At 45.0% G+C, this 13,355-nt stretch overlaps 1 protein-coding gene across 4 annotated transcripts in view; it reads left to right on the plus strand.

The window, feature by feature from the left end:
• Window positions 1–13,355, plus strand: part of LOC139260166 (prominin-1-A-like) — a 243,365-nt gene that overhangs the window by 29,735 nt on the left and 200,275 nt on the right. For all 4 annotated transcript variants that reach the window (XM_070876407.1, XM_070876406.1, XM_070876405.1 and 1 more), the window contains 3 exons: window positions 696–816; window positions 2,354–2,417; window positions 4,123–4,212. In XM_070876407.1, the coding sequence (XP_070732508.1) occupies window positions 696–816; window positions 2,354–2,417; window positions 4,123–4,212 (275 nt within the window). The remainder of the gene's footprint in view (window positions 1–695; window positions 817–2,353; window positions 2,418–4,122; window positions 4,213–13,355) is intronic.

Consider the following 13,355-nt stretch of genomic DNA (forward strand, 5'->3'; position numbering starts at 1 on the left):
TCTTGGCTGGGGAATCTAGAACCAGGGGTCACACTCTCAGAATAAGGGGTTGGCCATTTAGGACTGAGATGAGGAGAAACTTCTTCACTCAGAGGGTGGTGAATCTTCGGAATTATCTACCCGAGAGGGCTGTGGAGGCTCAGTCTTTGAGTATATTCAAGACAGAGATCGATAGATTTTTGAACATTGAGGGAATCAAGGGATTATGGGGACATTGCAGGAACGTGGAATTGAGGTAGTAAGAACTCACTTTTAGAGTGGAAGCAAGTCTTCCTCGATGCCTATGATGATGATGATGATGATATTGAATGGCGGAGCAGGCTTGAGGGTCCAAATGGCCTACTCCTACTCCCTAATCTTATGTTCTTATATTCTAATGGCGCAGCAGCACAATACGGACAGCAACGTTTGGACATTTGAGTTTAACCACGTATCTGCCCCTCACCTGAATTTGCTGTACCATTTGTGCATCAATAACACCGAGCGCCAGTTGCCTCACTGGTATTTTGACGGCAAAATCTGGGTCAGTTAAAATATTATTAATAAAACAAATTAAGAATTAAAATTGTACCTAAAGCACGTTAGGATGTTCTGAGGTCATGAAAGACGCTATATAAAGGCAAGGTCTTTCTATCTCTTTTTAAAATTAAGAAACAATGACCCTTGTCTTTGCTCCTCCAACACGGCTCAAACAGAGCGGGAAGTGTCTGCATGTTTATCAGCAATGAAAAGGTGACAGATATCATACAGAACAGTGACATGCTGCTGGGCAACACCCTGGGAAACCTGAAGGCCTACTTTAATGCCATCCCAAAAGTAAGTTTTTATTCTGTTGCGATGTTTCATAACGAGTTAAGATTTAATTTGGAATTAATTAACCGTGGCAGCCACTCCAGTGAGATGCTCTGCTTTGTCGACAGTTGTTTCCTCAAGACGCACCATCGATACAAAGGTGTTTTCTTTACTTCACTTTCTCGCTTCCATGCGTATCACCAACGACCACAGAATCAGAGAAGGCCATTCAGCCCATCATGCCTGTGCCAACTCTTTGAACAAGCTATTCAATTAATCCCACTGCCCTGCTCTTTCCCCACAGCCCTGAAAATGTTTCCTTTCCAAGTATATATTCATTTGCATTTTGAAAGTTACAATTGACTCTGCTCCCACCGCCCTTTCAGGCAGCGCGTTCCAGATCACAACAACTCGCTGCATTAAAAAAAATCTCCTTGTCTCCTCTCTGGTTCTTTTACCAATTACCTTAAATCTGTCTCCTCTGGTTACCGATCCTCCTGTCACTGGAAACAGTTTCTCTCTATCTACTCTATCAGAACCCTTCATGATATTGAACACCTCTATCAAATCTTCCCTTAACCTTCTCTGCTCTGAGGAGAACAACCCTAGCTTCTCCAGTCTCTCCCCATAACTGCAGTCCCTCATTCCTGGGATGTACCGGTTGCAGTTGCATTTCTAAGGAATAGGCTGGTGAGCTGGTTAAGGCAGGAAGCAGCTCAGCTGTTGTAGAAGCTCCCAGATGTCACGTCCAGTCTGTGCAGAGTTAGTTGATCTCACCCAGAGCACGAATAGTGGGGGCTATGGTTATCCTCATCTCCCTGAGGTTATGAAGGAGAAAGTTGGATAGGGTTTCACTCCTGCTCACTGTCCAGCAGCACTTGCTGGAAGTGTAAGAATAAGTGGTTTGGATTGGCTACGCTGCCCACCACAATTGGATAGCCAGCCATAACTCACTATCCAGGATCACACATGTGGATTAGCCAATTGGGCATGGCACTGGAGGGCAGAAATAGTCACAACTATTGACTATTTTTTCCATGAAAGGAATTGGAAAAAAGAGTTACATTTAAAGTTTATGTTTGAGAGTAAAGTTTATTCACCCAAGTTTATGAAAAAAGACTCTGAGATGGAATGTGATGAAAATGCTGGTGAGTTCAGCTTTGAATTTGTGATTGAGAACATGTCAATATTTAAGAATAGGTTAAATTGATGTTTGAAGGAAAGGGGGATAAAGGGACATGGGAACAGGGTGAGCACATGGGATTAGGATATGGCTCATATGGAGGGTAAACACCAATGTGGACTGGTGGGGCCAAACGGCCTTCTGTATAATTCTACAATACAATATGTTGCATAATCTATGTATTCCAGGGCTGGGTTTGTATTATTTTATATATATATATGTTCAAGATCTGGGTGTGTTATTTAATGTATATAACTCTGGACACTGGGTTAGTTAGAGAAGACATATATTCAGGAACTGGAGTTCTCGTATGATGTAATTTTCATGAGCTGTATGCGTGTTAAGATTCTAATTTTTCTTTAAACCTTTTTTTCCCAGCAAATCACAGCCATCACCGATGCCAGCTCAGTCCCGATAAACAGTGTCACAGCTAACCTGGACAGTAAGTAATGGTTTGCTACTGATTGATCGATTCAGCATATGCAGGCTCGCTGTATACTTCCAGCCCTCTTAGACTGTTGTCATCACCAGCACCCAAAGCGCGTCGGCCTCCAGATAGTTTAGTTAGTGGGCATGATTCAACGAGTTGGGACATAGTTTGTATTTGTCCACAAGAACCGTCATCACCCATAGATGTCCCTGTCCCGTTCGAAAGCTCTAACCTACCAACTTGACTGGTAACTACAGTGTTAACAAGTTACGAAGTAGGATTTTCTCAGGGGCGAAGAAGGACACGTTGAGGCAGATTTTCCTCGGTGCTCGGGTGCAAAGCATCGCACGGGTGGAGTACGTAATATCGTGTTGGAGAAAGGCTAGCTGCTGCTGGAAGCTGAAGGGGATGGGATGAGGGCGGGATGGTGAAAATGCGAGGGATCTAGCATGAGGAGAGGCTACACAGGAAGGAGAGGACAAGGAATCAGGCAGCAAGCAGACAGAAAGGAGGAGACAATTTATAGCCCAATGCTGTCAATGATTAAAGCTAACACACCGCAGTCACGTCACGCTTCTTCTATTATACTTCTTGTAGTGCCATAGACCTTATTATAACTGTCCTCCTCCTCTGTCTGCAGAAGCCTTACTGGAGTCATAGCTTTGACTACAGGGGATATCCCTGATCACCAAAGTTTTTAGCAAAGATCAAGCCCATGGGTTTAAAGGGACAGTGACAGCATGGATACAAAACTGGCTAAGGGACAGAAAGCAGAGAATCGTGGTGAACAGGTGTGTTTCAGACTGGAGGGAAGTATACAGTGGTGTTCCCCAGGAGTCGGTGTTAGTGGCACTTAATAAGAGCATTATCAGACAACATTTCACACTAAGCCACATAAGGAGGTATTAGGACAGGTGACCAAACGCTCGGTGAAAGAGGTAGCGTCTTAAAGGAGGATGGAGAGGTAAAGAGGCGGAGAGGTTTAGGGAAGGAATCCAGAGCTTAGGGTCTCGGCAGTTGAAGGCACGACCACCGATGGTGGGATGATGAAAATCGGGAACGCGCAAGAGACCAGAATTGGAGGAGTGCAGAGATCTTGAAGGGCTGGAGGAAGTTACAGAGCTAGGGAAGGGGTGAGAATTTTAAAATCGAAGTGTTGCCAGACCAGGAGCCAATGTAGGTCAGTGAGCACAGGGGATGATGGCAACCAGCACATAGCTGAGAGAAAATGAGGATGCTAGACATTCCAGAGAAAATGAAACAGATTACTTGGACTGCAGACTGATATTACGACACGAACTGTGAAAAGATTCAGTTCTATAACACACTCGACCTTTGGCTGTTTAATGGTGATTGGTTGGAATGGGACTCTAATGGGGAAGAGGAAAACGACACGTGAGATTGCACTGGCAGCCAGAAACCTCATCAGAGCGAATCGGTGACATCATAACAGTGAATAACCCGTATCCATCTCAATAGTGGGATTGGGAAAGGCTGGGAGCAGATTTGCCATCTTGTTATAGGGGTGAAAGATATTCCCTAGTTATTTGTGTTTGTTCCTCACTCCCCCGCTAGCATGCTTACATCTGTCCTCCTGAAGTACCTCACAGTGGTAATGGGATCAATGTCATAGCAGGCTGCACCAATGGCCTCTGGCTGTACAAACTGGTTATCACTGCTGTGTAATCCTATTTTACATTATTGTTATGATTTTCAGATATTGGTTCAACTCTTGGTGAAACAGTACAGAAGAACTTGGGCACAACAGTGTACCCAGCACTGAACTTAGCATCTCAGATGGCACAAGGTAATGACCACAAGTGTGAACACACTGAAGGCAGATATTACATTTCCTGATGCTTTACTCTGTATCTGACCCGTGCTGTACCTGCCCTGGGAGTGTTTGATGGGAGTGAAAATCAGTTTGATGCGATCAAATTCTCTGCTGGAGTGGAACTAAACTACAGTGTACATAAAAACAGAAGAACATAAGAAATAGGAGCAGGAGTCGGCCATTTGGCCCCTCGAGCTTGCTCCTCCGTTCAATAAGATCATGGCTGATCTGATCCTGGCCTCAACTCCACTTCCCCGCCCATTCCCCGTAACCCTTGACTCCCTTATCTTTCAAAAATCTGATTATCTCCATCTTAAATATATTCAATGACCCAGCCTCCACAGCTCTCTGGGGTAGAGAATTCCAAAAGATTCACGACCCTCTGAGAAAAGAAATTCCTCCTCATTTCTGTTTTAAATGGGTGGCCCCCTTATTCTGAAACTATGCCCTCTAGTTCTAGATTCCCCCATGAGGATTCCTCTCTGCATCTACCCTGTCAAGCCCCCTCAGAATCTTATATGTTTCAATAAGATCACCTCTCATTCTTCTAAACTCCAAGGAGTATCGGCCCAACCTGCTCAATGTTTCTTCATATGACAACCCCCTCATCTCAGGAATCAACCTCATGAACCTTCTCTGAACTGCCTCCAATGAGACCAAAACTGTACGCAGTACTCCAGGTGTGGTCTTACCAATGCCCTGTACAGTTGGAGCAGGACTTTCCTACTTTTATACTCCATCCCCTTTGCAATAAAAGCCAGCATTCCATTAGCCTTCCTGATTACTTGCTGTACCTGCATGCTAACTTTTTATGTTTCATGCACAAGAACCCTCAGATCCCTCTGTACTGCAGCATTTTGTAATCGCTCCCCATTTAAATAATAATTTGCTTTTTTATTCTTCCTGCCAAAGTGGATAACCTCACATTTTCCCTCATTATAGTCCACCTGCCAAATTTTTGCCTACTCACTGAGCCTATCTATATCCCTTTGTAGATTATTTGCGTCATCCTCACAACTTGCTTTCCCACCTATCTTTGTATCATCAGCAAATTTGGCTACATTACACTGGGTCCCTTCATTCAAGTCATTAATATAAATTGTAAATAGTTGAGGCCCCAGCACTGTTACAGTTTGCCAACCTGAAAATGACCCATTTATCCCGACTTTCTGTTTTCTGTTAGTTAGCCAATCCTCTACCCATGCTAATATATTACCTCCAACCCCGTGAGCTCTTATCTTGTGCAGTAACATTTTGTATGGCACCTTATCGAATGCTTTCTGGAAATCCAACTATATGACATCAACTGGTTCTCCTTTATCCACTCTGCTCATTATATCCTCAAAGAACTCCAGCAGATTTGTCAAACATGATTTTCCTTTCATAAAACCATGTTGATTCTGCTTGACTGCATTATGATTTTCTAAATGTCCTGCTACTACTTCCTTAATGATGGATTCCAGCATTTTCCCAATTACAGATGTTAGGTTAACTGGTCTATAGTTTCCTGCTTTCTGTCACCATCCTTTCTTAAATCGAGGTGTTACATTTGCAGTTTTCCAGTCCGCTGGGACCTCTCCAGAATTCAGGGAATGTTGGTAGATTATAACCAATGCATCCACTATCTCTGCAGCCACTTCTTTTAAGGCCCGAGGATGCATGCCATCAGGTTCAGAGGGACTTGTCCAACTTTAGTCCCATTAGTTTGTTTAGTACTTTATTTCTAGTGATAGTGATTGTTATAAGTTCCCCCACAGACCCCCCAGCACCACCCCCCCCCCCCCGCCCCTGCAATACCTCCATGATTAACAATTATTGGGATGTTTTTAGTGTCCTCTACTGTGAAGACCGATACAAAATATTTGTTTAAAGTCTCTGCCATTTCCCTGTTTCCCATTATTAATTCTCCAGTCCCATCCTCCAAGAGACCAACGTTTACTTTAGCCACGCGTTTCCTTTTTATATACCAGTAGAAGCTCTTACTATCTGTTTTTATATTTCTTGCTTGTTTTTATAATTTTTTTAGTCATCCTTTGCTGGTTTCTAAAAATCTCCCAATCCTCTGGCCTTCCACTGTCCTTTGCAACAAGGTATGCCGTTGTTTTCAATTTGATACCATCCTTTACTTCCTTAGTTAGCCAGGGGTGGTTCATCTTTCTCTTAGCATCTTTATTTCTCACTGGAATAAATCTTTATTAAGAATTATGAAATATCTCCTTAAATGTTTGCACTGCGTTTCTACTGTCGTGCCCTGTAATATATTTTCAGTCCACCTTAGCAAACTCTGCCTTCATACCTTTGTAATTAAGTTCAGGACACTAGTTTGAGACCTAGCTTTGTCACCCTCAAACTGAATTTGAAATTCTATCATGTTATGATGATCACTCTTCCCAAGTAGGTCCTTCACCACAAGATCATTAATGAATCCAGACTCGTTACACAATACGAGATCTAACATAATTTGCTCCCTGGTTGGTTCCACAATGTATTGTTCCAAGAAATCATCCCGTATACACTTTATGAACTCTTCCTCAAGATTACCATTGCCAATTTGATTTGTCCAATCAATATGAAGATTAAAATTGCCCATAATTATTGCTGTACCTTTCTTGCAAGCCCCCATTATTTCTTGATTTATACTCTGTGCCACAGAGTGGCTGCTGTTTGGGGGCCTGTAGACCCCCAAATGTGGAGAGGGAGCTTTACTCTATATCTAACCCGTGCTGTACCTGCCCTGGGAGTATTTGGCGGGATAGTGTTGAGGGAGCTTTACTCTGAATCTAACCCATGATGTACCTGCCCTGGGAGTGTTTGATGGGACAGTGTAGAGGGAGCTTTACTCTGTCTCTAACCCCGTGTTGTACCTGCCCTGGGAGTGTGTGATGGGACAGTGTAGAGGGAGCTTTACTCTGTCTCTAACCCGTGCTGTTCCTGCCCTGAGGGTGTCTGGCAGGACAGTGTTGAGGAAGCTTTAGTCTACATTTAACTGGTGTGTTTTGCTAGATGGATGAAGGCACCACATAGTGTGAAGTACAGAGCGTTACATTCCAGGAAGGCCCCAGGTTTAGAGTATTGCCTTTGTCGAGGCCTTTGATAGCAGACAGAGCCTTAGCATCTCTGAGCTAGGAAAGGGAAACACTGCAAGGGTTCCTGCTGCCAATTGCTCTCCAGTGACCACTGGTGGAAAGTGTGTGAACATTGGATGAGCCTGCGCAGTTCAAAAGGCTGCCTCCCATCCTCATGACGAATAGCCACGTATCGGGGTAACCAGAGAGCTGCCAACGCCCATGGGTCTGCTCCTGGCACAACATGAGAAACTTCTTCATTCAGAGAGCGGTTAGAATGTGGAATCCACTACCTTGTATCAGTAGTGGCTCAGTGATACCACTCTCGCCTCTGAGTCAGAAGGTTGTGGGTTCAAGTCCTACTACAGGGACTTGAGCCCTTAATCCAGGCTGAGACTCCAATGCAGTACTAAGGGAATGCTGCACTGTAGGAGATGCCGTATTTTGGATGAAGCTTTAAACTTGAGGCCCTGTCTGCTCTCTCAGGTTGATGTGAAAGATCCGTGACACTATTTCAAAGATGAGTAGGGGAGTTCTCCCCAGTGTCCTGGCCAATAATTATCCCTCAAACAACATCACAAAAAAAAATGATTTTCTGGTCATTATTGTTGTATATCTGTAAAGCATGCACTCCCATGTTCCGCCACCAGGGAGCTCATCCCCTGAAGTCCCAAGGGATCCCAGCAACCCTTGGGAGCACTGTATATAAGGCCTGTTCCTCACTCTGGAGTGTCTTATTAAAGACTGAGGTCACTGTTACTTTAACCTCCCTGTGTGCAGCCTCATCTGTGTCAGGAACATAATAACTGGTGACGAGAATACGAATCCAACGCAAAGATGCAGCAAACTGTGGGCATCCTGGAGAAGTTCTCCGAGGGTGAGGACTGGGAAGTCTATGTCGAACGGCTAGACCAGTACTGTGTAGCTAACGAGGTGGACGGAGAAGGAAGCGCTTCAAAAAGGAGAGCGGTCCTCCTCACAGTCTGCGGGGCACCGACCTACAGCATCATGAAGAATCTTCTGGCTCCAGTGAAGCCCACAGATAAGTCATATGAGAAGCTGTGTACACTGGTTCGGGAGCATCTTAACCCGAGGGAGAGCGTGCTAATGGCGAGGTATCAGTTCTACACATGCCAGCGATCTGAAGGTCAGGAAATGGTGAGCTACGTCGCCGAGCTAAGGTGACTTGCAGGACAATGTGAGTTTGATGGCTACCTGGAGCAAATGCTCAGAGACTTTTTTGTACTGGGCATTGGCCACGAGACCATCCTACGAAAACTTTTGACTGTAGAGACACCGACCCTCAGTAAGGCCATTGCAATAGCACAGGCATTTATGTCCACCAGTGATAACACCAAACAAATCTCTCAGCACACAAGTGCTAGCAATGTTCATAAATTAACTGGAACTGTGTTTGCGAGCAGAAATGTACAGGGCAGAACCCACGAGTCTGCAACTGCCAGCAGGCCTCAGGTAACCCAGATTACTCAGAGTCCCCAACAAAGGATGAATGCAAGGCAATTCACACCTTGTTGGCGTTGTGGAGGCTTCCATTCAGCCTATTCATGCCGCTTCAAAGGGTATGTTTGCAAGAGCTGTGGAACAATGGGGCACCTCCAACGAGCTTGCAAACGAGCTGCAAGCTCTGCAAAACCTGCTAACCACCACGTGGCAGGGGAAGATCGGTCCATGGTGGATCAAAGCAATTTTGAGCCTCAGAGAGAGGAGGCAGATGCTGAAATACACAGGTACACACATTTTCAATGAAATGTTGACCTACAATGCTAAACGTGAAATTGAATATCTTACCCGTAGCCAGTTCATCATGAGTAAAAAGAAGTTTGAGAGACTGTGGTGCAACAAGGCATTCAGACCAGCCCTGAGCCCCATCCACACGAAACTGAGAACGTACACCAAAGAGCTTATCACTGTCCTGGGCAGCACCATGGTCAAGGTCACCTACGAGGGCACGGTGCACGAACTGCCACTCTGGATTGTCCCGGGCGATGGCCCCACACTGCTTGGAAGGAGCTGGCTGGGCAAAATCCGTTGGAACTGGGATGACATCCGAGCGCTATCACATGTCGTTGAGGCCTCATGTACCCAGGTTCTTAACAAATTTCCTTCCCTTTTTGGGCCAGGCATTGGAAACTTTTCCGGGGCGAAGGTGTGGATCCATTTGGTCCCAGAGGCACGACCCATTCACCACAAGGCGCGAGCGGTACCTCACATGATGAGGGACAGAGTGGAAATCGAGCTGGACAGGCTGCAACGCGAGGGCATCATCTCCCCAGTGGAATTTAGCGAGTGGGCCAGCCCGATTGTTCCAGTGCTCAAAAGTGATGACAAGGTCAGGATTTGCGGCGATTATAAAGTAACTATTAATTGTTTCTTGCTACAGGACCAATACCTGCTACCTAAGGCAGATGACCTATTTGTGTCGCTGGCAGGAGACAAGACGTTCACCAAGCTGGACCTGATTTCGGCCTACATGATGCAGGAGCTAGAGGAGTCTTCGAAGGGCCTCACCTGCATCAACACGCACAAGGGACTGTTCATCAACAACAGATGCACATTTGGAATTCGGTCGGCTGCAGCAATCTTCCAGAGAAACATGGAGAGCCTACTCAAGTCAGGACCACACACGGTGGTCTTTCAGGACAACATATTGGTCATGGGTCGGGACACCGCCAAGCACCTACAAAACCTGGAGGAGGTCCTTGTTAGATCTCTTAATTGCCAATGAAATACGAACTCATATTGTAGTTTTAATGTAACTTTATTCTGGCAGCAGCAACAAGCTCTTGGCTTTAAGCCAGGTCTTTGTCCTTCTGAGACCACATGGCCAAAATGGCTGTTTTTATATCTGGTTCAATTTACAGAAACAAACTCGCCTTCTTTGACCTCAATTGATAGTCTGTTCACCTTTAATTGGCTCGCTACCCAAGGTCCTAAAATGTCAAGTTGATTGATGACTTGTGGTCTGTGTTTTCTCAAAACTGCAGCCAGGCTGCAGAGCTTGAATTCTCTATCAATCCCCCCTTTGATTCTTTCACAAACTGAATCATAAAACATCAGGTATCACTGGTTAAACATTCTACAAAATAATTTCATACATGTTAATAGAGTTTCCTTCCAAATTTTGTTGATGTATTTCGCCACATGTCCGGACTAGTAGCTTCCACACAAATTTACACCAACCCGAATTCCATCGTGGCCACAATGGAAGTCTGGTTTTAGTAGGCTAATTAACCTTATTCCAATTTAATCCAAATCAATATCTGAATTCAATCAGTAAACAACCTTCCCTTAAGCACAACATACCCCTGTGCCACGTACAGACGGTCTGCTGGGGCCTGCAAGGTGTCTCACATGCGGGACAGCAGCTACAGCCGCCTGGTTGCAACAACATTTAATCAACATAAACGAACAATATAAAAGTAAAATAACTACAACGAATAGAATTAAACCTTCCACCAATGAAGTTCCTATTGAACCTAGCCATTCAGTGGCTCTGCTCCACAAAGTGAATGATGGGGGTTGCTTAAGTTTTTCTACCTCCTTTTGGATATGCTCCGCTAAGTGGGTAATTTCTTCGGAGCTATCTGGGATATATGTGCAACACTCAGTTCCGAGTAGGGCGCAAGTACCTCCCTTTTCAGCCAGGATGTAATCAAGGGCCAGTCTATTCTGAAGGACTACTGTGCGGATTGCTACCATTTCTGCATTGATTTTAACTCGGGCCTCTGAGGTATCATTGGCTACCCGTTCCACAACGGATGCCATGTTAATGGATTCCCTTGCCAGTCTGATGGTCCCATACCTCGGGATCAGAATGGCAAAGAACCTCTCTGTTTCTGTGATAGCTGTCTTAGGACGGTGTAAATGTTCCGAAAGTGACTCTATATGATACATATATGGCACAATGTAGGTTAAATAGCAGAATCCCATCCAATTCTGGGGCAGCCAAGGGTAGGCCTTGTGGCCACACACCCAATAGGTGCTATTATAGGCAATGAATGTTAGCTGTTTCTTTGTCAGCAACACTCCGGGGCCTGTCCAGGCTTTTCCATCTGTTTTATTCAGAATCCCCGTTACGTTAAGAATTCCCACATCGGCCCAGTTTGGATGGTTCCGTGGCTTGATTACATTATAATTCCGGGAGCAGTTACTATACCCCATATTTTGACCTCCTTTGATGTTTCTAATCAGACAGACCGATTCCCCCGGTCTTCCTATTCCCGTTGTATTAGTGATAACAAAAAATGGGGGCCGTTTGGAATTATTGTAGCACGGTTGGTATCCCCTTCAAAGGTAGTCAGATTGTAACCTGCTGACTTCCATTTACGTGCTCAGTTTTCCGTATCCTGAAACACATTGCCTGTTTTGTTTCGATTAATTATCCACTCAGCATTTCCGAGATATTCAAGGGAACTGGCCTCAAGGGAATCCCTCCCTTTGAGTGAATAGGAATATGCACACACATCCAACAACTAGAAATGTTACCTTGTTTGGCATATATGTATGACATATATAAAAAGGTATTTACATGTAATTCCCTTGCTACCCTACTATTTCCCTTTGGTGCAGAGGGTCGGCTCGTAAGAAGTAGGCAAATGCCTAGAATACCTACAATCAATAATACAGTAAATTTATACATTTTAGCAAAAAGTAATTGTCCTTATTAGATTTCAGCTTCAGTTACGGGTGCTCGTTTAACGTGTGAAGCGTGGATCCAGGCTTTCTTTCCTTGGACTTTAACAGCTGCCTGGGTGGTCAATAACACTTGGCACCCAAAGGTTCTTTATGCAACTTTTTCACATACACCCAGACTCCCGGGATGATGTCGTGTCCTCCTTCAGGTGGATTACCACAAGCTGCTGATACCTGTCGGGAAACAGAATTAATCGCATTGGTTAGGTTCTGACAGTATGATAACAAAGTGTCACTCATTAAGTGAACATCAGCTTTCCGTAAATCGATAGTTCCTGGCAGCAACATGGGTCTTCCTGTTATAATTTCAAATGGGCTTAGACCTGTAGTTCTGTTCGGGGTTGCCCTAATGCTATATAGTACTATTGGTAGTGTCTGGGGCCATGGTGTTCCTTCTTGGTGATATTTGGCAAGCTGTTGTTTCAGAGTTCGATTCATTTGCTCTACTTGTCCTGATGATTGTGGATGATAAGGACAGTGTAAATCCCACGTAATGTTCAGTAACCTACAGACTTCTTGGCAGACAGCACCTGTGAAGTGTGTTCCCTGATCTGAGTCAATGCTACTCTGGACTCCCCATCGGGGAATGTAATCCTTACACAAGACCTTTGCAGTGTGATTGGCTGTGGCTCTTTCAGTTGGGACAGCTTCTACCCATCAAGAGAATCTGTCGACCATGACAAGAATGTTAGTGTATCCTTGGCATGAAGGAAGAGATATATAATCAACCTGCAGATGCTGGAATGGTCCGACAGGGGCAGGGGGCCTCAGTTGGGGCATTACCGTGATGGGTCCAGAATTATTTTTCTGGCATACCACACAGCGGCCTGCTACCAGCTGGGCGTGTTTTTTAAGTCCTCGACCCCACCAGCTTTTCTGTAACCATGCCGTCATCTGTTGTGAGGCCAAGTGTTCCCACGAGTGGATCTGTTGGGCTAAAAAAGGCATAAGTGCTTGTGGCGCGACTGGCTTGTCGGTAACTCTTTGTCTCCAGACACCATCTTCGCATAGCTTAATTCCTGCCTCAAACCATGTCCATTTTTCCTCTCGGGAGCACTCGCCTTGCATTGTTTGAAGGTCTCGTGTCAGAGTCCTGAGTGCTTTCAATCTGCACATCTGTGTTGGTTCTTCTGAGGGAACGCCCTGTGAGGCGGCATCTTTAGCTGCCTGGTCGGCTAGGGCATTTCCCTGTGCTTCCGTGGTATTTTCCTTGGTATGGGCCTTACACTTCAGGATGGACACTTCCTGAGGTAATTGTATGGCCTCGAGTAAGTCTCGGACTTCTTTTCCATTTCGGATAGGTGTACCAGCAGCAGTGAGGAATCCCATTTTCCGCCA

Source organism: Pristiophorus japonicus, chromosome 3 (genome assembly GCF_044704955.1).
Source record: "Pristiophorus japonicus isolate sPriJap1 chromosome 3, sPriJap1.hap1, whole genome shotgun sequence".
NCBI classification, from domain to species: domain Eukaryota; kingdom Metazoa; phylum Chordata; class Chondrichthyes; family Pristiophoridae; genus Pristiophorus; species Pristiophorus japonicus.